The sequence below is a fragment of the Pleurodeles waltl genome, chromosome 7 (genome assembly GCF_031143425.1).
Source record: "Pleurodeles waltl isolate 20211129_DDA chromosome 7, aPleWal1.hap1.20221129, whole genome shotgun sequence".
In the NCBI taxonomy this organism is placed as follows: Eukaryota; Metazoa; Chordata; class Amphibia; order Caudata; family Salamandridae; genus Pleurodeles; species Pleurodeles waltl.
In genome coordinates, this window is record NC_090446.1 from 1,252,861,850 (window position 1) to 1,252,888,260 (window position 26,411).

Below are 26,411 nucleotides of genomic sequence, written 5' to 3' on the forward strand. Positions count from 1 at the left end.
GTACTTGAGCGACTGTATGAGTGGGTGTTCTATTGGCTGTGTGGAACTGTGACTGGGTCTGGTAGTGGTTTTCTGGGTTTGTGAGTGGGTATATGAGTGTGCGAGTGGCTGAGTGAGTGTGTGTATGAGTGGCTATGTGGGTCTGTGAGTAGGTGTGCCAGTGTTCTTGTGGCCCGTGAGTGGCTGTGTTGGTGTGAGTCTGTGAGTGGTTGTGTGAGTAGTTTTAGGAGTCTGTGAGTGGGTGTGTGAGTGACTTTATGGGTGTGAGTGGGTGAGTGAGTGGTTGTGAGGATGTGTAAGTGGATATGTGAGTGGGTGTGTGAGTGGTTGTGTGAGTCTGTGACTGGGTGTCGTATTGGTTTTGTGGGTATGTGAATGGATCTGTGAGTGACTTTCTGGATGTGTAATTGGGTGTGCGAGTGGCTGTGTGGGTCTGTGAGTGATGTGTGAGTTGTTTTGTGGGTTTGTGAGTGGGTTTGTGAGTGGTTGTGTGAGTGTGTAAGTATGAGTGGCCATGTGGGTCTGTGACTGGGTGTGGGAGTGGTTTTGTGGGTCTGTGAGTGAATGTGTGAGTATGTAAGTGGGTGTGTGACAGGGTTTATGAGTGGCTGAATGGGTCTATTTATGGATTTATGAGTGGTTTTGTGGGTCTCTGACTGGCTATGTGAGTGGCTGTATGGTGTGTGAGTGGTTGTGTGAGTGTGTGAATAGTTGTGTGAGTGACTGTGTAGGTCTGTGAGCGGGTTATTTTTTAAATTGGGGTCTGGATCACCGGATCTGTAGCGAATTCTCACAGGGGGTGTGCTGAGCACTGTAGACAATCCTCAGATCCTTGGGCACCCCCAAAAAACATTTTAGGCAATTTCCTGCCCTTGAGGGATCCCTCAGAGATCCCTCTATCAGTCCCATGGGGTCAAGATACCTCTATCCTGACCCTTGGTGCGTAGATCTGCAAACCCACTATGGTGGATCCACACCCCTAAATATACATAACTCTTTGTTCTTTAATAACTCAAAACTACTGAACACATTTACACCAAATTACAAAGAGATCTCTCTCGACCAAGATCTAGCTTTCTGCCAAATTTGGTGTAATTCCCTCCAGTGGTTCAGGGTGTAGTCATCTCAAAACTCCCTATAGGAAATTGCATTGGGAAAATGTGTTTTGGGACTCATCCTTTTTCTTGGCCCCTGGTTGACAAATCACCCCAAAACATCCCAGACAGCAGCTTAAGTGAGTGGCAAACTAGGTTGAAAATTTTGGGAAGAATTGTCAATCGGCACCAAAGTTATCAGCAAAACAAAAAATGCTTTTTTCAATGGAAACTAGGTCCTAACTATAACTACCTCCTGACCTGTCATTGACAAGAATTCTGGATACTCTCACGGGTGATTAGCTGCACTATATAAATCCAGATTGATTGATTGATTACGTTAAAAACGTAACAATTCATAAAATTGTTACTTTTCACAGGTATAGGAATTTCTCATTATTTTTGTTGCTTATAATTTTGGCCTCATTTGCCGAACCTCCACTAAACTTTCCAGACTTATGCCTTTTTCTACATTGGTGGAGGATGGAAAGTTTTGCAGTAATTGATCAAGGAGGTGCAAAGATGAAAGGTGGTCCCAATACATTGTTTTCCACCAATGCAGAATTACACATCATGGTGCACATATGATCGTTTTGGGTAGTAAAGTTAAGTAGGGTTAAGGTTACCTTAGTGATATCTATTGTTGCAGTACTTTAGGAAAATGTCATAGTATTTCGCAGTATTTTTATGGAAGAACAGCGGTACATAATGACAATCCTAGTCAGAGTAAGTCAGATAAACACTTTAAATGAACCTCTGGTAGCTTGACATAGAGCACGCAACACATACACACAGTAACACAATGTGTGGTTGCTTCAGAACTGGCAGATGTCTGATAGGTGTATTTAAAAAGACTGGAAGGCCTGTATCTGACCCCTTACTACCTCAGACTGATATCTGCAAAACACTGTTGGGCAGCGTCACATTCACATGTTAAGCCTATGTCAATGAAAGCATATTTTAGTTGATGTTTAGAGCAAGATAAAAATGACACCTTGATTCTAAAATAGCTAACCAGTTTTTGCTGAGTACATAAATTTCAGCTATGGTGCGTAAATAGACACATAAAGCTCTTTAGATGTGCTTGTTACATGTATCAGCACATGGAGATGAAAGAGCTTATGGGCAACAAGAATACATAGAGCATCAGTTATAGTTTGGCAGACAGGGTAATCTGTCAAAACACAACAGATATCCTGTCTACTGTATCTATAGTGATATTGACTATAATGGACTTGTAATATACTAAATGGAACATTAACAGCATCTTGATTGCGTACCCTATCCGCTAAACTCTAAATAAGGAATTGTTAGACCTGTCAGCTTTAGGGTGGTTTTACTCCAAACGTTTTGCCTTCCTCCTCCATTTTTACTGAACTCATTTTTGCTAGCCTTAGGACTCTGAGCACTTTACAACTGCTAACCAGTGCTAAAGTGCATGTGCTCTCTCCACTAAACATGGTAATATTGGTTTAGTCCCATTTGGCCCATTTAATTTACTTATAAGTTTCTAGTAAAGTGGTAGTATGTGTACCCAGGGCCTGCAATTTAAATGCTACTGGTGGGCATGCAGCATTGATAGTGCCACCCACTAAACTAACCCTTTAAGCATGTCTCACGCTTGCCATTGTGGAGCCTGTGTGTGCAGTTCAGACTGCCATGTTAACCTGGCTAAATAAACCATTTGCCAGGCCTAAACTGTCCTTTTTTCATACATATAAATCATCCCTAGACCAGGCCCTGGACAGCCCGGAGGGCAGGGTGCAATGTTTTTCAAAATTAGGAAATGTACCTTTTTGTTTTATATGTCCTGGTAGTGAAAAACCCTTACATTTGCTTTTCACTACATGTCTCTCCCATAGGATGACATTGGAGTTACCTTTTTATGTTTTCTAAGAGTTATTTCTTCAGGGGAAGAGATAACCAGTTCATGTTTGGTATCTTTAGAATTGTGGTGAAGAGCCCTATTTTATGGTAGAATTGGGTTTTTGATCACAATTATAGAACTTCCACTTTTAGAAAGTTGGCATTTTACTGCCCTTAGCCCTTTTTGTGCCTGTAGCCTAGCCAGACGTGGGTCACATGTACACTGTGTCAATGGAACCAAGCTGTACCTGGCTGATGAGTCCATAACTAGGGTGAAACCGGTCCTAAGTTGCTTGTGTTGCTTTTCAGGGTGGACCTGGCTTTGCAATTCAGGCTGGACTGTTCCTATTGGAGCAGAGTCAAGACTGACGTACATATAGCTGAGTCCAAACAGAAGTGGCATGGTGTGCAAAATAAAGATGGATTGAGATGCAGCCCGAGTGATTACCAGTGGCTGAGATTAATTCAATAATTCCATCTATCAGTGTTTTGTGTATTTACTGTGTCACCCTAAGTGGGACCGGTATGCCCAGACATTGGTCCTGGGCACACTTTGCCAATGGAACCAAGTTGTTCCTGGCTGATGGGACCATAATTAAGGCAAACACAGTCCTAGGTTGCTTGTGCTATGATTCAGGGAGGACCTGGCTTGGGAATTCTTGCTGGTAGTACCTATTGGAGCAGGGACAAGGCTGATTAGCATATAGCTTGGTCCAAACTCATTTGGCATGGTGAGCACGATAATAATGGATTGGCATGCAGCCGAGTGATTTTCAGTGGCTGAGATTAATTCAAGTGTTCCATCCATCACTATTTTGTGTATTTATTGTTCTGCTGTAAATGGGCTGGGCATGCCCTGACGTGGGTCCCATATACACTGTGTCAGTGGAACCAATTGTACCCGACTGGTGAGCCCATAACTAGGGTGAAACCAACTCTGAGTTTCTTGTGTTCTGGTGCAGGGAGGACTTGGCTTGACAGTTCAGCCTGGAATGTTCCTTTTGAGGCTGGGTCAAGACTGATTTTCATATTCCTGGGTCCAAACTGAGGTGGCCTGGTGTGCAAAATAACAATGAATTGGGATGCTGCCCCAATTAATTACCAGTGGCTGAGATTAATTCAAGCATTCCATCTGTCACTGTTCACTTTAGGTGGGATGGGTAGGTGCAGGCATGGGTCCCGTGCACTCTGTGTCACTGGAACCAAGCTATATCTGGCTGATGAGCCTATAACTAGGACAAAGCCAGTCCTGGGTTGCTTGTGTTCTAGTTCCGGCAGCACCTGGCTTGGCAGTTTGGGCTGGACTGTCCCTATTGGAGCAGGGTCAAGACTTCTTTGCATAAATCTGGGTCAAAAAGTGAGGTGATATGTGTGCAAAATCATGATGGATTGGGATGTGGCCTTGAGGGATTACCAGTGACTGAGATTAATTCAAGCATTCCATCTGTCACTGTTTTGTGTACTTATTATATAGCCAGGCCTGGGCCACGTGATTGGGCGTAACTGACAGTTCCTGAATTCCTCCCCGACAGTCACAGAGTAGATGGTTAGGTATGCCTGGATGAGCCATCTTCTGGCTGGATGGGGGCAGAGCTGAGCACAGCCCTACTTACTCCTGAGTAGACTGTGTCTTGTCTCCACATTAAGGGCCTAACGACCTTGCATTGTCACTCCAGCCAGCTTGGCGCCAGGGCAGGGGAGGCAGGAAATGTCATGCACTTCTCCCACCTTCCAGAACCAGGGCACCAGAGTATAAAAGATGGACCTCATAGACCACCACTTCAGTGCTCCTCTGGACCTGTGGATACTCTGTCAGGAAGAAGGACTGCTGTGCTGCTGAAGGACTACCAGTCTGCTGGACTGCAGTCTACTAGACTCCTGCTTTGTTGTGCTGACCTGCTGACCTCCTGTCAGGGTGAGATGGACTAGACCTGTGTCTCTTGAACCCAGACCCAGAGTGACTCTAAAAGCTAGTTGGCTGGTCTGCTGATCTGAAGCCTCAGGAACATAACAGGCTTCCAACAACCTTGCTTCTGTACCTGGACTCTGTCATCTGTAAGGCTACCCTGCCATGTGGTGCTACTCCAGCCCTGGAGCCTTGGGAGTAGGCCTAAAGTGCTCTTCCAGCTTGTGAATCCAGCAGAACCGATGCATCTTTTCTGCTGTGCAGCACAAACCCAAGCAGAACCAATGCATTGCCGCAGCTGCATGGACTGGACCTGCTGCAAAGACCCACATCACATTTCAGACTTTCACTGTATTGGAACCTTCAATGTCTGATGCATCCTCAGTGCAGCCCCTTGCATCCCTAGTCAATGGCAGCCTCAACGATGATGCTGAACTCCACATCACCTTGGCTGAGTGACACATCTTTGACACAGATCCACAAAATGTTCCCCAAACCAGGATTGAAGGTACAGTGTGCAGCAGGCCTAACTGGGCTCCTGTGGACAGCCCACACTCAAGCATGGCTGGCTTGAATTTATGACTTTGTCCATGTCTGGTGCAACCAGAGTTTCACAGTTGATGTGTTAAACCTTTTGGTGCTATTTTTACTAAAAACGTTAAATTTGAATATTTCTAGTTATACTGATTGACTATTTGTCATTTTGGTCATGCTTTATTTATTACAATCAGCTTTATTTTTCTAACCTGGTGTGGGACCTTTTTAATGTGGTGTTTTTACTGTTTTACTGTTTGAAGTGTTACAGAAGTACTTTATAAATTGCCTCATGTTAGACTTGACATCCTTGGCGTGGTCTCCCCTAACTTTTTGCCTCTGTTTCCCAGATTGTTGATGTATGTTGGACGTTGTTTTTGCTGTTTTTGTCATTCTGGTCACTTTACCATCCAGTGCTAAAGTGCAAGTGCTCCTGTGTAAAATGTATGTGCAATTGGTTTTCTATGATTGGCATATTTGATTTACTAGTAAGTCCCTAGTACAGTGCACTAGAGGTGCCCAGGGCCTGTAAATCAAATGCTACTAATGGGCGTGCAGCACTGGTTGTGCCACCCACATTAGTAGCCCAGTAAACATGGCTCAGACCTGCCACTGCAGTGTCTGTGAGTGTAGTTTTAAACTGCCAATTCAACGTGGCAAGTGTACCCACTTGCCAGGCCTAAACCTTCCCTTTTCTTTACATGTAAGGGACCCCTAAGATAGGCCCTAGATAGCCCCATGGGCAGGGTACAGTGTATGTAAAAGGTGTGACATGTATTTATGTGTTTTAAATGTCCTAACAGTGAAATACTGCCAAAGTAGGATTTTCACTGTTGCAAGGCCTATCTCTCTCAGAGGTTACCATGGTGGCTGCCTTTAAATTAAATATTACTAAAGTGGAAATTCCCTTAGGGAGCAGATTGAAATATGGAGTTTAGGGTCTCTGAACTCACAATTGAAAAATACATATTTTAGTGAAGTTGGTTTTTAGATTGTGTGTTTGAAAATACCACTTTTAGAAAGTAGGCATTTTCTTGCTTAAACCATTCTGTGGCTCTGCCGGTTGTTGGATTCCCTGTCTGGGTCAGTTTTACAGTTGGGTTGTTTTTCACCTCTCTCTAGGAAGTGACACAAAGGGAGCTGGGGTGTAGCCTGTGTATCCTGATGACCCATCTGTGCTGGGGGGGAGGGAGTGGTCACTTACACCTGAAAAGGCTGTGTCTTCCCTCACTCAATGCAGTTTCAGGCCACCTTGTGTGTACCTAGGGCTGGCCTGGGCAAGGCACGATCTTACAAACAAGAGAGACCTCTGGAATCAAGAGGAATCTCTGCCAAGGAGAAGAGCTGAAGAGCTGAGGAGAAGAGCTGCCCTGCCTGTGCTTTGTGGAGCTATCCTGCAGTTGCTGCTTCTGACTGTGAAAGGGGACAAAGACTGGACTTTGTGGTATATTCCTGCTTGAGAAGAATCTCCAAGGGCTTGGACTGAGCTTGCCTCCTGATCTGAAGTCTCAGGGCCATCAAAGACTTCCGCCACCAGCACCTGGACTCTCTGCTGAGACTCCTGCCCTGACAAATTGTGTCCTATTCAGTCCCTGGGCCGTTGAAAGGAGAAACTGGTAAAAACTCAAGAAAACCAACTTCAGACGACTCCGGGCCAACGCCGCTGCCAAATCTCGGGACACTGCCTGCACCCGACTCGTGGTCCTCGCTGGAGTGCGACGACCCTCGCAGGCCCACTCCCGCTGCAGCCCGCCAAAGTCCGTGACTCCGTGGAAGTTGCCGCAGTACATTGTGACTGCCAGATTTCGACTCCGCCCAAAGTCCGCAGATTCACGCTTTGCACCGACACCGCCTCACTTCCACTGCTCCACAGAAGGAACCCGACGTCTTTTTGTGACGCCTCAGCTCCGTCGCCCCTGCAGCACCGGAACCTATGCCAATTTGGATCCAGCGATGCTGCGATCCCCGACTTCGCACACCGGCTTGTTTTCACACTTTACTAAGGTACTGTACCTGGAGGTCTGCGTGACTCCAAGCCCGGCGCCGTGGATTGTTGGTAATGACTCCATCACGATGCTGTGTTAACACCTCATCAAAGCAGTTTGTGTTTCTAAGCTCTTTTTTTAAGTTTAATTTTTAAAAATTCATACCTTGACTTGTGTATGTCCGATTTTTGTCATTTTATTCTTGTTTGTTTAGATAAATAGTGGCTATTTTTCTAAACCTGTGTTGAGTCATTTTGTGGTGTTTTTACTATATTACTGTGTGTGTTGGTACAAATACTTTACACCTTGTCTCTGAAGTTAAGCCTACCTGCTCGTGCCAAGCTACCAAGGGAGTGAGCGGGGGTTAACTGAGTGTCATTCTCCTTTACTCTGACTAGAGTGAGGGTCGTTGCTTGGACAGGGGGTAACCTGACTGCAAACCAAAAACTCAATTTCTAACACCTTAGAGTTAAGCCTGACTGGCCTTGTGCATATCCTAGGTTTTTAGTTTGCCTAGTGTTGGGCCAAGGTGGTTTTTAAGCCCAGTCACTGGGTATGTCTTCTTGGTTGTTTCTAGGGCTGCATCTGTGGCTCACCTTTGGCTGGGCAAGGTGGTCCTTTGGCTGCCCATGGGCCTTGCTTCAGGTCAGTTTTACTTAGGGACCTCAACATTGTATCCTACATCATTATTGTCCATCTCCAATGTGTTACTTCTTTTTGGTTTCTCTCCCTTGACTGGCCAGCACTTTTGTGCTGCTAATGAGGAATTTTTCCTCGTCGTTGTTTACTGACACAGTGGATATCCATGGATGTGGGTTGGTGTCTACTTTTTCACACTGTGCTTGATGTGCATGGGAGTCCAGTTCCTTCAGTCTAGCCTTCTGGTATGGTGCTCTTATGTTTCTTTTTTCACTACCTGTTGTGGTCTCAACAGTCCGTATGTGCTGTGCTAAAGCTCCTCCTTTCTTGTTGGCTGCTGAGTGTGTGTGGGGTTGCATTTTAGGGATGTTTGTAGGGACCTGTTGTTTATTGCTACCTTGCCCTGTGCTGGCTTGTGGCAGTGTCCCTCATTATGTTCTGCAGCCATCTCTTGGGATTTTGCTTATCCTTTAGGAGTCCTTACTTGACTTTTCCTCCTGGCTCTCCCATGCCAAGGACTTTGCGATGTATTAAGCATTTCTCTGTATGCTATTGATGTTAACCTGCTGCATGGTTTCTCCTTGCTTTGCTGGGGTATGAGAGGCATGCACTGCCTGTAGCATTACTTCCCTTTACTGAGATAGTCTGCTCCATCGCTGTATTTACTGGGGGTGGACTAGGCCTCAGCTTGCAACAATCTGGGCTCATGTGCTGTCCAGTTCCTTTTCTTAGGTCCTAGTCTGTACCATTGAATCCTTTCTTGCTTGGCATGGGGCTGTGTGGTGCCCATGATCTCACTTGTCCTAATTGTCCTGGGCTCCCTGCTAGGCTTGTGGTTGTTCTTTGACTGTTGTCATCTGGCTGGGTGTGGCAACTTTGGCCGTGGTTCACGGTCCCATTTACTAAGTGCATTGGACGCCCCTTGCTTGTTGTTGGGGGCAGCCATGCCCTTCCCTCTGTGCTCTTGTTTGGCCTTAGAACTTCTAGGACTGTTGCCTTGTCTTCCTTGATTGTTGCTCTTGCTGCTTTTCGCAGTGAATTGTCTGGCCTGCTCTCTTCCTCGTAGTGGCATGGATGGGGTTTCTGTGAGTGGTTGCCCAATGTTCCTGCCATTCTTCACTTGCTCTGGCCTCCCAGTGCTCAGTCTGGTGGGCAGGTTTTGCTCCCTTGCTAGTATTGTGGTACACATGGGTTTTGATATTCTGTACTCCGAAAGTGCCTAATGATGAGATAAGCCTGCTCCATTGGGTTTTCTCCTGGCCTTTGGTGTCTTGATCTTTTCTTTTGTTAGTTTGTCTTCACCATTGGGTTTTTTCTTGCTGGGTTATGGTGTGCTTCCCTTTGTTGGTCAGACTCTTCTTCTACTCTAGCAAGGGGGGTCTCCATTGCACCTCAGGGGCTTTAATGTTTCCTTCAATACACTTTTGTGTTTTGTTCCATTGGGCTCATTTGGCCTCCATGGTGCTGTCTCTGCTTTTCCTGGCCTCCAGGCTGGACTCTGGATCATTATGTAGAGGTGTATTGACATCTGTGTTGCAGTCTTCTTGGCTCTTAGGAATTTTCAATGGACCTACATTTCCTGGCAGTGCTGCTCTGGTCAGTTATCTCTCCACCCTGGTTCTCTCCCTATAGGTTTCCAGGAACCTGTTCTATGGGGATACGTGATATGGCTCTTTGTTATTTGGGAGTTTGTCTCCTTCTAGAATGTGGATGTTATCACCTATTCTGACCATGATTTCTCTTTCACTTTTGTTTATATGTGTCTGGCTAGGCAGCTAGGTATATGGAGGGAATGGTGCAGGTACCTGGTGCTTTAGGCATTTGGACTATAGTTGTGCCTATTATGGACCAGAACGTTTTGCAATGGAAGGCACAGACAGAATTCTCTAGCAAATGGCAGGTCACAACAAGTCCTTGTCTTCTGTCCTTAACTCTGTGCCTACCACAATGGACTTTTTTCAGAGGAGTTTATATTCATAGTAGGGAGGCATTGCATGTCGTCCTGGAAGCTACCATTGTGTCATTTCACAACAGTAACACTAGGTATGTCACTTCAGCAGCTTCCAAGCTTGCAGTTTAATTGTACCTTAGCATAGAGAGTATTATCATTTCCAGGGGCAGCTCCTCCACTTTGGCGGAGGAGCGTCATCCCCCTGCCAGCAGCTGCAAACCTTTTACAATAGAGCCATAATAAAGCATGTTTATTATGTTTTTTTATGGCTTTATTGTAAAAAGGGCAGGGCCACTGGCGATCGCAGGGACGTGTATGTTTGGCTGGCACTGTGTTGCCGGTTTGGAGAGAGCAGGTAGAGGCTACCACTCTGCCTCTGCTAGCAGCAGGAAAGCAGTCAGGATTGGCCGCAGGGCAGGCTGGGAGCCAATGCCTGCAAGCACTGGAGCCAGAGGAGCGGCGTCGAGGCGCGAGGCAAGGAAGGTACATTTAAAAAAAAAAAAAAATTGTCCCCCCTCCACACGCTGGTCCGCCCCTTCCCCCCATGAGCCGCACTGATCGTGCCGCCCTAATGAAAACCGACTCTTAACAAGAAAAACTAATATCTTACTAAGCAATAAAGAGCTTTATTCCTCAGAAAACGGACATGGTATAGTGAAACAAATTATATGATTTTTTAATGAAATTTCAAAACCTGAAAAGAATTGATGAATATTGTGAAAAACGTGGATTTCATGATTTATAGATTTTTGGGAGAAATGTGTAAATATTATGACCTTATAAACGACAATCCTAATGCTACTGTAGCGAAACTCGATTTGGCATTTTACGATTTGATCATTAATAAAAATAAACTATTTTCGTTAACTCGATGGATCTTTAAGTCTCAAATATGTATGCCATATATACGTAAATACCCAATACCTACGATAGTGTTGTGAGTCAAGGTTAGGCAGCGAGAAAGCAGAAGTAGACCCCAGCGAGAGTAGGGGAAGAATAGGTCTGTAACTACTCACGTGGCGTTTCATGGGGAAGTGCAATGACATGGTACCAGCACTGATAGACAGGCGTCTTTGCCAATGGATAAAGCCAGCTGAACCGCGGTAGCCAATGGTTGAATGTAAAAAAGTCCCTGATGTTGTATATGTCTGAATATATATGTGTTTTGTGTAACGCCAATAGCTCTCACGTTACAGCTAGAGCTGGTTTTAGGCGAGACCATAAAAGTTTGGCATGTACTCTAACAGATGTTTTTTCAGATCACATTAGCTGTGTACCGTGTGTTCGCTAATGTAAGATTTGCTCTTTAGCTTTGTATATGGATTAGGTCAGATGTGCCATTCAGTGGTCAGATATGTTGTGTGAATTCCGCACAGTTTTAACAAGATAAAGATGTATTCTTACCGTTTAGCATAGATTGATAGGCATTATCAGAAATGGAGAAGATGTGTGGTGGGGCCTCTTGGCGCTTCTTCCCTCGGTAAGCAGTCACCACCTCCGGGTTGTAGACTGGCAGCCACTTGTAGGGGTTGACGGTTACACAGAAAAGGCCTGAGTAGGTCTGTGAAATAAGCAGGACAAATCACTGCTGCATTCTGCATCTTCAAAAGCATTAGAGTACATCTATGTATTAATTATTGGTGCAAAAAACATTGCTGTATAGGAAAATATTAGTTTTAGTGGCACACGATAATGAATTAACATATTGGAATGTTATGGCAAAGACAATTTTTCATTAAGAAGGAATACATGCAAGTTTTCATGTAATGCTTGAAGTAACAACAAGGCAGCAGGCTGTTGATTACAAATCTTTAAATTATATAAAATGAATAAGGCACATGAGCTGCATTAGCATTGACGTACACAGCTATAAAAAATAGAAAGGGATGTTCCAACAGGGCAGTTTCATTAGATTTTTAGAAGCTTTTATGGTGTGGGGACAGACTGGGACATGTGTGGGTGAATGAGGAACAGGAGCAGTGCATGCTTTGAGTCACAGCTCCTTGTAGTGCATTCTGTGGGTCACAGCTTAGCCTTCTTCAGTATGACTTGCTATTGGACTTGGTCCTCTCTGCAGGCTTACCCCCAAACTGTTTGATTTCAGCAGTCCTATTTTCTGAACTTGTTGTTTTGACTTTTAGACTTTGTTCACTTTATCACTGATTGTTCTGCAGGCTCATCCCCAAACTGTTTGCCTTCGGCTTTCTTATTTTCGAAACTTGTTTTTTTTTTTTTGCTTTTAGGACTCTGTTCACTTTATCACTGCTAAGGTGCTTGTGCCCTCTTCTCTAAGCACGGTAGAATTAGCACATCTAACTGCCTTATAAGTCCCTAGTAAAGTGGTACTACATGTACCTGTAGCCTGGAAATTAAATGCTAGTAGTGGGCTTGCAGTACTTATAGTGCCACCCACATAAGCAGCCACTTTAAATATGTCTCAGGCCTGCCTTTGAAGCCTGTGTGCTGTTTTAGGCATCCATTTTGACCTGGTATAAAAACGCCTTTTGCCAGGCCTAAACCTTCCTTTTTAAAGTCACCTATTGTAGGTCATATAAATCACTCCTTGGGTAGCCCATAAACAGCCTGTGGGGCAGGGTGCAGTGTATGTAAAACGTTGGGCATGTACTGCTAGTGAAAAACTTTAAAATTAATTTTTCACTACTGCAAGGCATACCTCTCTAATGAGATAAATTGGGTTGTCAAATTATATTTAATAAGTGATGACTTTTGCTTGGGAACAGGTAGAAATATCATGTTTACACTCAAATGAATTGTGATTTAAACCACTCTTTATTGGCCAAGTTAGCTTTTAAGTCACAATTCTGAAAATGCCACTTTTGGAACATTGTAATTTCTTGTGCTAACCATTTGGTACCTGCAGCCTGTGTCCTAGGTCCCATGACTCACTGTAGTTGCAGTTGGCCTTTGTGTAATCCTCCCACTTAGTGTTACAAAGGGGGGCTGTGTGTTGGCAGGATGGGCCATCCTGACCTGATGGGAGGGGTGAAACTGTCACCTATCAAATTTGAAGTTCAAAGGGGCTGCCTCAGCACACTCATAAAGGAATTTACCCAGTCTATTGTCACTCCAGACCTGTTGAAGCCAGGGCAGGGGAAAGGAGGAAATTCCAGAACCGGATGTAGGGGAAGTCTAGACGTTTCTCCCACTTCAAAGCTGGCATCAGGTACAAATATTGGACCTTCAAACCAGGTCCTGTGGAAGACTCAGAGAAAGGACTGCTGTGCTGCCCTACAGCTTGAAGGAGTGCCTTTCTATCTTTCTGCAAGGAGGACTGACCTGCTGCCTGAGGAAGAGAGACTGGGCCTGCTCCTTGAACCCAGAATCTGCAGTGACTCCATAGGCTAGCTGACTGGTCTCTTGTTCTGAGACCTGCCTTGCATCTGCCTAATTGCCACGACTCAGCCGGACCTGCCTGTGCTTGGCTGCTGGCCTCTATCTGAGTCAGTTCTGATCCCCAAGAGGTGTCCCCCTGGTCCTAGACCCTTGGCTGGCATCGGAGTTTACCATTTCTGCCCCAAAGGTGAGTTCTCTCAGAACTGACGCAGGTTCATACAACCTGACGTAATGTGATTCAGGACATCACATCACAGCACCTCCCAGCGCCTCATCGGAACCAATGCAGCAGGACGAATCTCAGCGCAGCACCTCACAGCTCCTTACACAACTCAACGCAGAGAGACATAGGACCTCGCATCTCAGTCCAAGTGCATGCAGGTACATTACCAGCGGGCCGAACTCAGCCCTGCACCGGTCTTTTCTCCATTGTGGTCGACTTGAACTTGTAACTTTGTCTCAGTCCATGTGACCTGATAAGCCCATTTGACGCTTTGTGCTTTTTGGTGCTACTTTTACCTAAGACTTTGAAATTGCACATCTCCAGTTCTAATAATTGTATTTTTGTAATTCTCATATAATTTTATTTAGTCAATTTTAATCTATTTTTCTAAATTGGTGTGGGATATTTCTTGCGTTGTGTTTTTACTTCATTGCTGTTTGTATGCTCCATAACTACTTTACACATTGCCTCTAATTTCAAACTGACTGCTTTTTGCCAAGCTACCAGAGAGTTAGGACAGGTTAATTTAGTGAGTTTTCTTGGTTCACCCTGACAAGGGTTGTGGTTGTTGTTCACCCCTTCAACCAATAACCCAATTTCTCACAAGAACTTTACCATCTGTGTGTTTTTTAGCTCTCCCAGCATAGTTTGATTATGGTTATCTCACTAACACCACGGTGTTAGTGCTATGCTATCTTGTTCAGCTGTCCTGCTCGCTCCTCTGCTCAGTGCTTACTCCATCCATTGCCCTAGCCTGGATATAGAACTGAGATACCCACATTATGGCCCAAGCCCCAACACAACACAAATGAGGCACCAACAGAACTGAACAGAGATTGCAAAATTGGTAGGACAGTTTTATTACAAGCAACTACAGTATACTTCAGTTGGATAACTATGACATATTGTGAAGAATTAGGTACCCATGAGAAGAAAAAACATCACACTATATAAATTACTAAATCATGATTGATGAACACAGGAACACCAACAACCCCAGAGACCTTCCGCAATTCCAAACGCCATTGGACCACACAGGTGTAACCACGTGCATCAGTGAGGGGCAGGCCCTGTCTCACTGGACCCATGTCCTCATTCCAGGACACTGCCTCCTAAAAACCAAGCAGCCTGAGGGGTTGTGATTAGGGTGCAAGAAATGCAGTCTTGTGCCCACCCAAGGTCATCTGTGTGCCCTAGCCCCCAAACTGGTGTATACATCCTCTGGTTGGCTAAGGATGGCTGAACCTTACCCTTGGTGCTGTTCTGGAGAGTCTGCATTGGAGGACCCCTCTGCTGACTAGGGTTAAATTTAGGATTAGAGGTCCCATGCCAAAACATAGGGTTGGGTGGGTGGCGAGGTTCGCTGTTGGTGCACCCACTGCGATGCTCTGCTTCAGATAGGCAGAGGCCAGGGTTAAAGTAAACCAATACACCCCTGCCATTGCTGCGGCAGTTGGCTGGAGTGATGGCTACCTACCGTGACCTTTACACTTCCTGTCACCACCACCCCGCATCTCACGAGGTGTGGCAACAGAGCGTCATCACATGCCCAGGCCAAGTGGTCACTGGCCCTAAATGCCACACTCCAACTATGGGCAGGGCACTCTGTCCAATCTGAAAAGCTCCTTTCAGACAGAGTCCCCTACCATAAATTGTTTGTGAAGGTTGAGACCCATGAGCCTTTACAACAGGGTACCTATGGCCTTAATCCTATATTAGATATTGTAGGCTCTTGTGGCTTGTAAAACATTTAGTTGAATATATTTGATTGCAGGAAAATTACATTTCCATATAGAATTTAGCATCATGTTGGGTTATCTTGCATGATAAACCATTAAAAACAATTGTTTTTGTTTAAGTGACTCCCATGACAAAAGGCCCACCTGATGTCTTAAGAGGGGACCTTTAATAAATACACTCAAATATAATTATTTTATGTCTCCTTTATGTATTTGATTGACATTTTAATTAGCAGATTGATTATTTCATGTGCTGGCATATACTATACTACTTGAAGGGAGAGCAGTAGCGTTGTGCTAGAACAGGGAGATATTTAGACCCATATTTATACTTCAATTGCGCCGAATGTTCGTATTTTTTGTGCAAATTCGGCACAAACCTAACTCCATATTCATATTTTGACGTTAGACACGTCTAATGTCAAAATATAGGAGTTTGCACCATTTTTTGGATGTGTGCACCTAACTTGCGTCAATGAAATGCAAGGTATATATTCTCATCTAAAAATGGTGCTATCCCCATAGCCCCATATTTATCCCCCCCATGCTAAAATGACGCACGGGTGGGAGGAGGGGCTAAATAATGGAGCAAAGCCTGCTTTGCACCATTATTTAACACCTGGATCAGACCAGGTGTTAGGGGAGCTGTGGACCCATTTCCATGGTTAAACACCATGGAATGGGTCCACAGGTGCCCTCCCCAAGCCACAGGAACACCCCCACCGCCACCAGAGGTACACCGGAGGATGGGGACCCCATCCCAGGTAAGTCTGGGTAAGTATTTTTTTATTTTATTTTTTTGCTATTGGGGGCCCTAACTTGGGGCCTCCTGCATGGCACAGGGCGCAAAGGCCATGCCCAGGGGACACTTGTCCCTTGTTCTGGCCATTGGGGTGGTGCGCATGACTCTTGTCTTTTCTAAGACAGGAGTCATGTTTTTGGTGGCTGTGCAACAGGAAATGGCACTACTCTGGTCAGAGGCATTTTTTTTTACTCTAACTGGACTGAAATTTTTTGACGCATAACCCCTTCCTTCCCTACCGCCACCCCCACCCCCACCCGGCTAGTGTATTTTTTAAAGACGCTAGCCCAAGTTTGCGCTTGCTAGTGCCATTCCTTTAATATGGCGCCCAGCTGGTGCTGTGGAATGGCACAAGCCGGCGCTATACTTTTTGCCGCAAAACTGCGTTTGCGCAGTTTTGCTGCAAAAAGTATGAATCTGGGTCTTAGGCTCTTGTGGACATGATGATGCGTGATCTACTTGCGTGCCGCATACGATTGATTAGGCATTATTCATTGGTTAGGTATTAAAAGCGACACAATTATTTAACTGAAGAGAATCCATGTTTATTTTACAAAAAATGGCATGGGTGATATTTTGACTTAAATCTGGCTCTTGGCCAGGTCCCGAATCATAGGTGTGGATTTCGGCCCAAAACACTTACATAGATCATCCAGGCGGCGTAGCGTTGCTTAAGGTTGTAGAGGACAGCAGGCTCGTTCAGGTGCGTCAACATGACCATATCTTCAACTTTGTCAAACTTAGGTGGGTTCATGGCGAAGATATCGTCCTCAGTAACCGTTACAACCTTAAAAAGTAAGGAACATTTAATTTGAAATGTTATGTTCGCGAAATGTAATATTCCTTCACTTGTGGGGAAGAATACGTTTTCCACTTACTTTCCCACTTGCGGTTTTCACTATCACTTTCTTTCCTTCTCTACTTTGGATAGCGCCAGGAGCGTAAAGTTGTTCGTCTTCAGAGACGTAGCAGAACGTTTTGGCATCGAAGGGTTGGTTCTGAGCTTCATGGCGCTCTCTTTCCGTTTTCCGTAAATACGGAGCTGCCTCTCCAAAGATAATCATTTCTCTGTCTCCACTCATGATTGCTGTTTGCTGAAAAAGCGAAAATACCATTTAGTATCCGCAAATCGACCCACATGTGCATCTTCAGTTATCGATATAACAATGTTACATCTACTTTCAAGACCGCTACTGAGAAGCTCGGAAATTACTTTTTGTATTTCTTGTCAGGCATTTGTGTTTAAGAAGGTGTTTTAAAGAATCCGTCTCCATCTACGACATTCTACAGATTATAACATGTACTGCGCGAACATTGCATCATCCTAATTAATGTTCAACTGTTTCCACAAAGTAATGCATTTAGTCCAATGATGTATAACTTTATCATTGCCTTAAAAGGATGAGTCTGCCCTGCTCACCACAGATTCAGTTCGAGGTCAAGGACCCCAGATCAAATTGCTGTACTGGGTACCAGAAGCACAATAATACTGCTTCCTGATTGGTTAATGTGTTTCTGCAGTAGCCACGACGACGTGCTCTCTGTCAGATTTGTACCAAAAAATAGCAAGAGGTGGGGCATGCTGAAGACTATGCTAGTCTGACATTTACGAATCCATACTTTTAAGTTTCAAAATCAGAAAACAAGCTTTAATGTCTCTAAGAAAATGTTTTTCTCCCATTCTGAGGTTATACTCAGTGTAATTTCCTTCTCCCTTTTTACGCAAATTAGCCTTCCCCCTTTGTATGCCCAAGCCCATTTGCTAGAAAAGGTTGGTCTGAAAACGTGCCGAATAATAGGCAGAGCCCTCGAGGAATGGGGCAAAGATATTTGGCATACAGAAAAATTAGACCACTTTCAGTTGAGGTTTTAGGTCTTTAAGTAGAATTGTGTTCCGAAAATGAATTACATATAAAATTCCATATTGCTTGTTATTTTTTGGGGGCTCCTGGCAAAAAGGGAATGTGTGAGGCATCTTTAATATACATACACATGACATCACAGGAAATCACAATATGTGCCGTCAATTGACTATCAGTAGTCTGGCATCGTTAAAGCGACTTTGCAAGAAGCATCTTTCCTCGTGATGATATCACTAAATCAATAAAAACTTAAATAACCCGAATATAGTGAGTTCATATATTTTACAGTTCTGTTAAGTTCAAATGCAGTATAGTGGTCACACTGGGTGGAAAGTTTGGTGTAGGTTTCTCCAAAACCTACAAAGTTAATCAAATGTTAACACATTGTTTTCAAATTAGTGGATTATTTATGTATTATGTGGTATTTACATAGTGCAAAGCAAGGAAAAGGGCAGTGGAGAGCTGTTTAGGGTCAAAGCCAAAGACAGAGTCAACATGTAATGGAGGGGAATAGCCGGTTTGTGGTATGTTAATGCATCATGATGTAGTGTTTTTTCCATAGTTTTCATAAAGTGCAAACTTGTCCAGGGGGCAGGATATTAAAGTGATTTACATGAGCACCACATTACATTACAGGGTCAGATTCGTTTTCTTTTACAGGTAGGGGTGATTATATGATTTGATCAGAATCACAGGATATTGAGCCAATGCTGAGACTCCAACTTTGTTCCCCAGCTTCAAAGTTGGCAGCTCTGGCTGTTAGGCCACAGCTCTCTCTTTAGGCCACATCTCCCCATGTTCTTTAAAGAAGTGTGTGTTAGCTTCTCCTACATTTTAGCTGGGTTGGGGCTGCCTGGATAGGTAAGGGAACATTGTTACATATTCATTGGTGTATAGACTGGAAAAGCCTTTTGCCTTGATTATTTTGTTTATCTTTTGCACCTGTCATCTTTTGTCTGAAGGTGACCTTACTGTGGATTTGGAGAGAACCACTGGGGATGATGAGATTGTCATCCAAGTAGTCAGGAGTGCAGTTATGATGGTTTTGTAAGTGAAACATCTGGTTTTGAAGGAGGTGTGTGCTCTCAAAGGGAGTCTATGGTATCCCATCAAGGTGGTGTGATGCGGTCATATTTCTCTAGGTCCTACTGAGATATGCTGCAGCATGAAGAATGCCCTTAAGAGAAGCCAGTGTGGAATATAATTCCAATATGGTTTTTCTGATACATATGCAAGATAAAGTATGGGGCGAAGACGTTTTTTATGCAAGAAAGGTCTTAAATGTGCTATCTCAGAACAGCATTACTTCTAATAACGGAATCATGCTGATCACTGTAAAATACCAGAAACTACAGAATACGATATGTAGGCTAAAGGGAATTAATGGCATATGTCTTGAGCTATGGCTGCAAAACATTTATCAATGCCTTTCACAGCCTTTAAATGTTCTGATACCACCTAGGCAGTTCTAGACTAAATTTCCCTTTGTAAATTAGCATGATGACGTTTCAATTCACAATGTTAAGCTATATCTGCTTTCACCTGCATGTGATAATTTTGGCCCAATCATATAGCATACCAGGAAACCACATGTCCAAATGCAATTAAATGATGGTGCAAGGTTTGCTGACTAGCCAGCCCATTTCCTTGGGCTTCACAGTGCTGACGTTTGACTGCAAGGCCCAGGGGAGAAAGTGCAGGCCTCTGTGGTTGCCACCTGACAAGCATTTAACTGGCGTGGCTAGTATTTTCATGTCTAAACCAAAAGGTAAGTGTGATAAAGGGACAAAAGCTGGTATTTTTTTTTTTAAGTTTTCTGCAGGAGAAGCAGGGGTGATTTGCACATGGTTGGTCCCTCTCTGGAACAAACTAGTCAAAGCATTGATAGCTTGGAATGTTTACTACAGCCATTACAAGGGCTTAATTTAATTCAAGCATTATACCTCTACCTTTTCCTTCTTCTCAATGAACCACACTGAATACTACAGAGATGCTTAGATGTAGGCTCCATGGGTCACTGGGCCATAGGATGCAATCTGTACATCTCTGAGGAGGCCTGATAAGGCTGAAACCAGTCTGGGTTCTCTGTGTTCCCAATGGGAGTCTAAATGGCATGGCATGCCTGGACTGTTCCTACCTGAGCATAATCATGACTGATTTTCATGAGTTTGGCCCCTTGACCATAGTACACAAAAAATAATAAAACATGGGCTAGACTTTCTGTTCAAGTAATTGTGAACAATTTTGACAAAATTACACAAAATTAAGTGAAACGCAACTCTATAATTTCATGCTATGTTTTAGAGTGAAATGCATCTTCGAGTCAGTTTTTGATGACACATTTTTTGCTTAAAAAATGCAAAAAGCAAAAGCACAGTGAACAACAGCCACTTGCATTCTTTTGTTCCTATACATTTGCAGTAAATTATTGCTGAGAATAGCAAGTTCACAATTAATTTTTATTGTGAATGGTACGTTATTACGTGAAGTGGCGTAATGGCGTAATTTTAGGAATCTCGCTCAACAAGTGTACCATGTATTCATGTGAATTTATGCTGGCGTAATTTAAATTTTGCCCAGACCTAGTCAATTGTGCAATGGGCTCTGGTGCAAGCAAGGTAAATTTTTCCTCCCCTTCAACTGAGTGGAGAGTAAAATGCCTCCATAGTTTAACTTATTGAGCCCATAACCCTAAATGGCCACAGAGCTACTGCAATTGTTACACTATTGAAAGCTATGACTGTCAGAGGGCCTCTTCTCCTGGGTCCTGCACTCATGGGCCAGTGCTGCAAGGCCCTGGGAAGGAGGTTCCCTTTGGACCATAGCTACAGCCCATGGGAAGAGGCCTTAACCATGGTACCACTGCACCAGCTGCACAAGTAAGAGCCACATCCATGAGAGATGCCCCATCACCAAGTATTTCTCTTACAGATCATAAAAGGCTGAAGGAGTGAAAGTTGGTTATCCTTTGAGAGGGTTAAAAGTGGCGCTGGCAAATTGCAGAACAACAGCTGTCCCCAGTTCCTTTCTGCTGTCAGCAGTACAAGATCCATATATGCAGAATAAACCTGCAGAATGTGTCTGTGCAATTTGGCCGAGGTGGGGACACCTTGTTCTCAAAGGCATGGGAAGGGACACAAGAGGATCAATATTGAGAGGGATAAATGTGGGAAGCCTTAGCCTGGCAGTGCCCCCATGTTGATGTACTGAGTGTGTGGCCCTGCTACCATGCATAACGCTGGGCCTGGCAATGTGGACAGATCTTGCTGGTTTGACTGCCATCAAGGTTATGCAGGCTGCTGCACCCATGAATGTTTGTAGAGCAGGGGCAGTGGGAGAGCCAGGAAATGCCCTTCATACTGTGGGCCAGATAGGGCTCAGAGAGGATAAGGAGTTGGGGCCAGAGTTGCCAACTTTGGAACTGGGGAACCAGGTTTGTGTCTCAGCTTTGGTTCATCATCCTGTGATTCTGGGCCAATCACTTAACTTCTCCCTGCTTATATATTTTTTAAAAATGCGATGTTGTGTAATGTAACTGGTGCTCATGTAATATGTAATGTACCCCAATACCTTTGGGTCGAGTTTGCACTATATAAACCTGAAAATGGGCCACAGGAAATGGCTTCCAAGCAGCTTCTTCCCAGCCGATGCCCTCCGTGTCTCTTGTGCTGAAATTGTCTCTCCTTCTGACCTTTTGAGTCTCGAGGATTCTCAAATCAACACAACCTTGTTAAAATCCCACTATGGTTAGAAGCTAATTAGGGTAAGGCGAGCAGCGGTGGTTCCTCCGTGGGAGTGGAGGAGCATCACCCTCCCCCGACACTGCTGTGCAGAAAGCATCAAAAATAAAATGGTAATAAACCTATTTTATTACCATCTTATTTTTGCCACTTTCTGCCAGCAAACCGAGTGCGAGGGCAGGACGGGGCCAGTGCATCACTGCTGCCAATGATTGGCAGCAGTGAGGAGTGGCCACTTCAGTTTGAAATCTGCATGTTGATTTGGCCGGCTACCTGATACGGCCAAACCGACATACGCAATTTAAACCTCTCCAAGCCAGCTGTCTTCGACAGCTGGCATGGAGAGGAGGCACAGGCTTACTGTGCGTTTTGGGGCGTGGAGCTGGCACACTCCAGCTGCTGAACACCATGAAAACAGCGTCTTCATTGGATGAGGTAGTTGGCTGTGGGCTTCCCGCTTGGAGGACGTGCTCCAATGGGAACGTGCTGCAGAACATCAGTGAGGTAAGTTATTGTTTTTATATATTTATATTGGTGTGCATGTGTAATTATATTAGTCTTTTATGTGTTCTGTAGTGTTTGGCATATGTGTTATATTGTTGTATATGTGTAATTATATTAGTCTTTTATGTGTTGTGTAGTGTTTGGCGTATGTGTTTTTTGCCCCTCCTTTGTAATTTGCCACCAACCTCCACTGAAGTCGAGTCACTATGAGTGGCATGGCAGCCCAATGGCACCCTGCTCAGCCCCTTCCCTGATTGTTGCTCTAATAAGAGTCCACATCTGCTTACGTGTGCCCATACCATGCCCCCTGAGGAGGCACCAAAGAATACAAGCAGGAGCGGCAACGGCGACCTGTCCATGAAACCTGGCTGCGACTGAGGTTATAAACAGGGATATGGCTGTTTTTCTATCAAACAGTAATTTTCTCCGGGTCAGTAAAAGAGATTTACATTTTACAGATAGGAAGTTAAATTTTAAATATTTTACACGACCACAAAGTGTGTTTGTTGAGGCAATAGTTGAATACTTCAAATCAGTGCTTAATTTGTAAATAAAAAGGTGCTGGTGCCCAAAGCCCTCCTCTTAAAGATGCGGCTGCTGCAATTAAATGTGTGAACACGGAATACTGAGGCAGGGTAATCCGGAAGCCATCTCGGGCCTCTTCACTCCATTTACAGCCACTCCCCAACCTGTCAGCACATTCGTGCAGCTTTCTACTTTCTCCCTTTGTGACGCTTTTTCGTTGTTCCCTTCCTCCGTTTTTCCCATATGCTCGTGGCAAATGCTTGAGGCAGAGGAAGCAGCCCCGGCCCTCAAAAATAAGTGCCGGTGCTCAGCACAGGAAACAACAAGCACAAATTAAGCACTGCTTCAAATGTATGTATTAAGGTGTTCTTTCAGTCTTGGGCATTCACTAAGGTAGCTTCCGGCGGAAGTTGAGAGCCGTATACAGCACGGCAGCTCATGGGCTCAGCTGCGCAGGAGGTGCAGTGCCACTGGGGCCCAGAGGCCTGACGGGCTCACTAAACCCCGAGTATTGCTGGGTTTCACTTTTCTAAGAGCGGTCAGTGGGTCAATTTCCTTCCTTGCACTATGGTCCAGTGGCTATTCCACCCACTGCGATAGATGAGTAGCGTGACGATAGGAAGGGCGTGCAAGTCACTAGAGTGTGAAGTCTAAAATACTCTAGGAATAATATTTATTCAACCCGGGGAGAGCTGGAGCGACACCTGCTAGCCCAGCTGACGTATTTCCCTCATTGCAAGCAATCTCTGTGTGTGAGCACCCACGAACCATCTGGCGGCACTCTCATGACGTCACCGTGTTACACTCACACAATGCAATCCAGCTGGCTACTTTACACACACACAGTCCCACCTGTTTACGAGGTACAAAACGTCACTAACACGAATCCACGTGTTGACTAGTTAGAACGTGTTTGGTTTACACTAAGGAGGGCAGGGATTGTGAGGATTAACGCCGTTACACCGCTCCCTAAACGGATCATGCACATTTTGCCCACATTTCGGGAGAAAATGACAAATGCCTCCAAATTTTTGTGCGCACTTCTCTGCCAGAGTTCTTCGCGGAGGGACGCCCGTTAAAGAGGAGAGGTGCAGTCAGTGGGGTGTGCTAGACACTTTAATAATTTGACATCAGACGACACATATCCCAGTGTAATCTCGGTATGTCTTCAGCAGGTGGTAGAGATTTTGGACGAGAGATCAGATCCACCAGATCAAAATATATTTCACATACTACAAATAGCTTTCTAGTTGGCGCGCCGTAGGCTTATTGGTCAAGGCAGGGTCTCGATGCCAGTTATAGTGCACTCGTCTCCCCAGCTGAGTACACTCATCCTTCCCGCTTATATCGGGTGCAATTACCATCCCATTTCAGCTGGGATACAATTGCTTTCCAGTTGACGTAAACTTTCCAACTGGGGTACGGTTACTCTCCAGTTACTAACCCCAAATGCTTCATAGTTGACACAGAGTCAGTTTGGGTACAGTTGCCTTATCAGGTGGCAAATAATTAACTTCCCACTTGGAGTATCATCTCGTTCTTAGGGTTCGATTGACTTCCCAGTTGGAGCAAAATTATTTTCAAGTTGGTGCAGTTACCTTCCAAGTTAGAGCATAATGACTTTCCTAGCTGGCATCTAGTTACCATCCCAGCTGACGTATCAACACCCTCCCTGCTGAGAATTGATGCCCTCCCCAAGTAGGAGTATGTACTCTTACCTTCCCAGCTGGAGTATACTAACCTTCCCAGTTGAAGTATATTCACTTTCCCAGATGGGATAGTTACCTTCCTAGGTGTTATACAGTCCATTTCCTTTCGGGATACATATACCTTTCCAGTTTAAGTATCTTTGCTTGTCAGTTGGAATATGATGCTCTTTCAAACAGAAGTTATAGTTACTTTTCCAGATGGGATAACGTTACCTTCCTAGCTGGAGCATATTCGCCTTGCTATTTGATAAATGTTGTCCTCCTGACAGAAGTTACTGTTACATTCCCAGTAGACGTATCGTAACCTTCCCAGCTGGAGTATAATCACCTTCTCATTTCGACTACACTAACCTTCCCATTGGAATATAATCACCTTCCAAGAGAGATCCGGGTACCTTCACAGCTGGGATATACTAACCTTCCCAATTGATATATAATCACCTTCCAATTGGGATACCAGTACCTCCCCAGCTGGAGTATACCAACCTTCCTCATTGGAATACAATCACCTTCCCAGTGGGATACGGATACCATCCCAACTGTATACCAACCTTTCCTATTGGAATATAATCACCTTCCCAGTGGGATAGGGACACTTTCCCTGCTCCAGTATACTAACCTTCCCAGCTGGAGTAAACTAACTTAGCTGGAGTATACTAACCTGCCCCACTGGAATAAAATCATCTTCCCAGTTGGGACATAATGCCCTTCCCAGCAGTTTAGTTTCCTTCCCGGGTGGACGTGGGTGGCAGTCATTTCTTCCAGGCACGGATTCAAAGATGTGCAGCCAAAGCCGAAAGGCGGGTGCTGCAGCACCAGGTCACACTCACCTCCCTCGACCAATGGGGTAACACGAACAGCAGCTTCAAACTCCTCTCACAATTTACAGCCGTCTGCATGGGGCATATTCTACACTGACGTTTTTAGTCGATGTTTTTGGAATAGTTCATCTTATCGGATGTATTTATTAAATCAAAATCGATGATTTTGTACATACCGTGCAATACTTTTCCCTTCCATAGCGAAATCACAGTTGCAGGCTGCTTTATCTTTCAACTCAATATGAGGTTGTCTGATAAACAGAACAGCTGATTTTATCGTGTTAAAATGATAGGGCATTTATACCTGCCCTAAAGACACAAGCTTTCAACAGTGGACCGAATACACTGGCCCTATTTCATTTTCAAATGCACCAAGTCATACCCGGGTAACAACCACACCGCCCCGAAAAAAGGAGGGACTACAATGGTACGTTTCAATGCAACCTTCCATGTTTATTTTTATGCTTCTTCTCAGGGGAAAACTAAAGACTGCATATTCTTCTGATTTAGTAACGTCAGTTTGTTTGTGGAGAGTCACTAGCAGTACACGTCATTCTTCTATCTGCCTGTCTGCCCATCAATCTACCAACACAAGTAGAGTTTTATTAGTATTATATGGGATTATCATTAGAAAATATCCTATGGGGACCAGTGTGGAGCCGTGTTTGAGCGTGGGCGGTCTGATTCAAGTCTGGCTCAGCTTCTGCCTCTCGGTGTGATCTGTGACACATTTGTAACCCAAAAGACATCTAGATCATCTGTCTGCCGTAATTAAAGGGCTGTCAACACTTGCCGCAACGAACCCATAATCCTAGTTTGGCAGACACAAAATAGCCCCTCTGCCCAGGTTCGTTCCTCAAAAGCAGACCTAACAGCAGCTCTTGATGCCTCAATGGTCTATAGTTTGAAATCGTATGAATGATTCAATTTTATGAAGTTGTCGGTCTGAAATCACTGACATCTAACCGTATAAGAAAGTCATTCGTAGGCAGTAATTATAGTACTAAAACATATATATATATATATATATATATATATATATATATATATTTATATATATATATATATATATTCACACTACTAACTAGCAAAACATAAAAAACAAATAACTTCATAAATATCAACCGCATTGTATGACTGAGAAGTATACATTTACA

General features: G+C 44.3%; 1 protein-coding gene across 1 annotated transcript in view; it reads right to left on the reverse strand.

Moving 5' to 3' along the window:
• The window catches only part of LOC138246138 (myosin-4-like), a 167,083-nt gene that overhangs the window by 140,306 nt on the left and 366 nt on the right, over nucleotides 1-26,411 (reverse strand). Inside the window, exons 2-4 of the mRNA XM_069200409.1 lie at nucleotides 16,972-17,187; nucleotides 16,737-16,880; nucleotides 11,380-11,536 (exon numbers count right to left, since the gene is read on the reverse strand). Coding sequence (XP_069056510.1) covers nucleotides 11,380-11,536; nucleotides 16,737-16,880; nucleotides 16,972-17,175 — 505 coding nt within the window. The 5' untranslated portion in view covers nucleotides 17,176-17,187. The remainder of the gene's footprint in view (nucleotides 1-11,379; nucleotides 11,537-16,736; nucleotides 16,881-16,971; nucleotides 17,188-26,411) is intronic.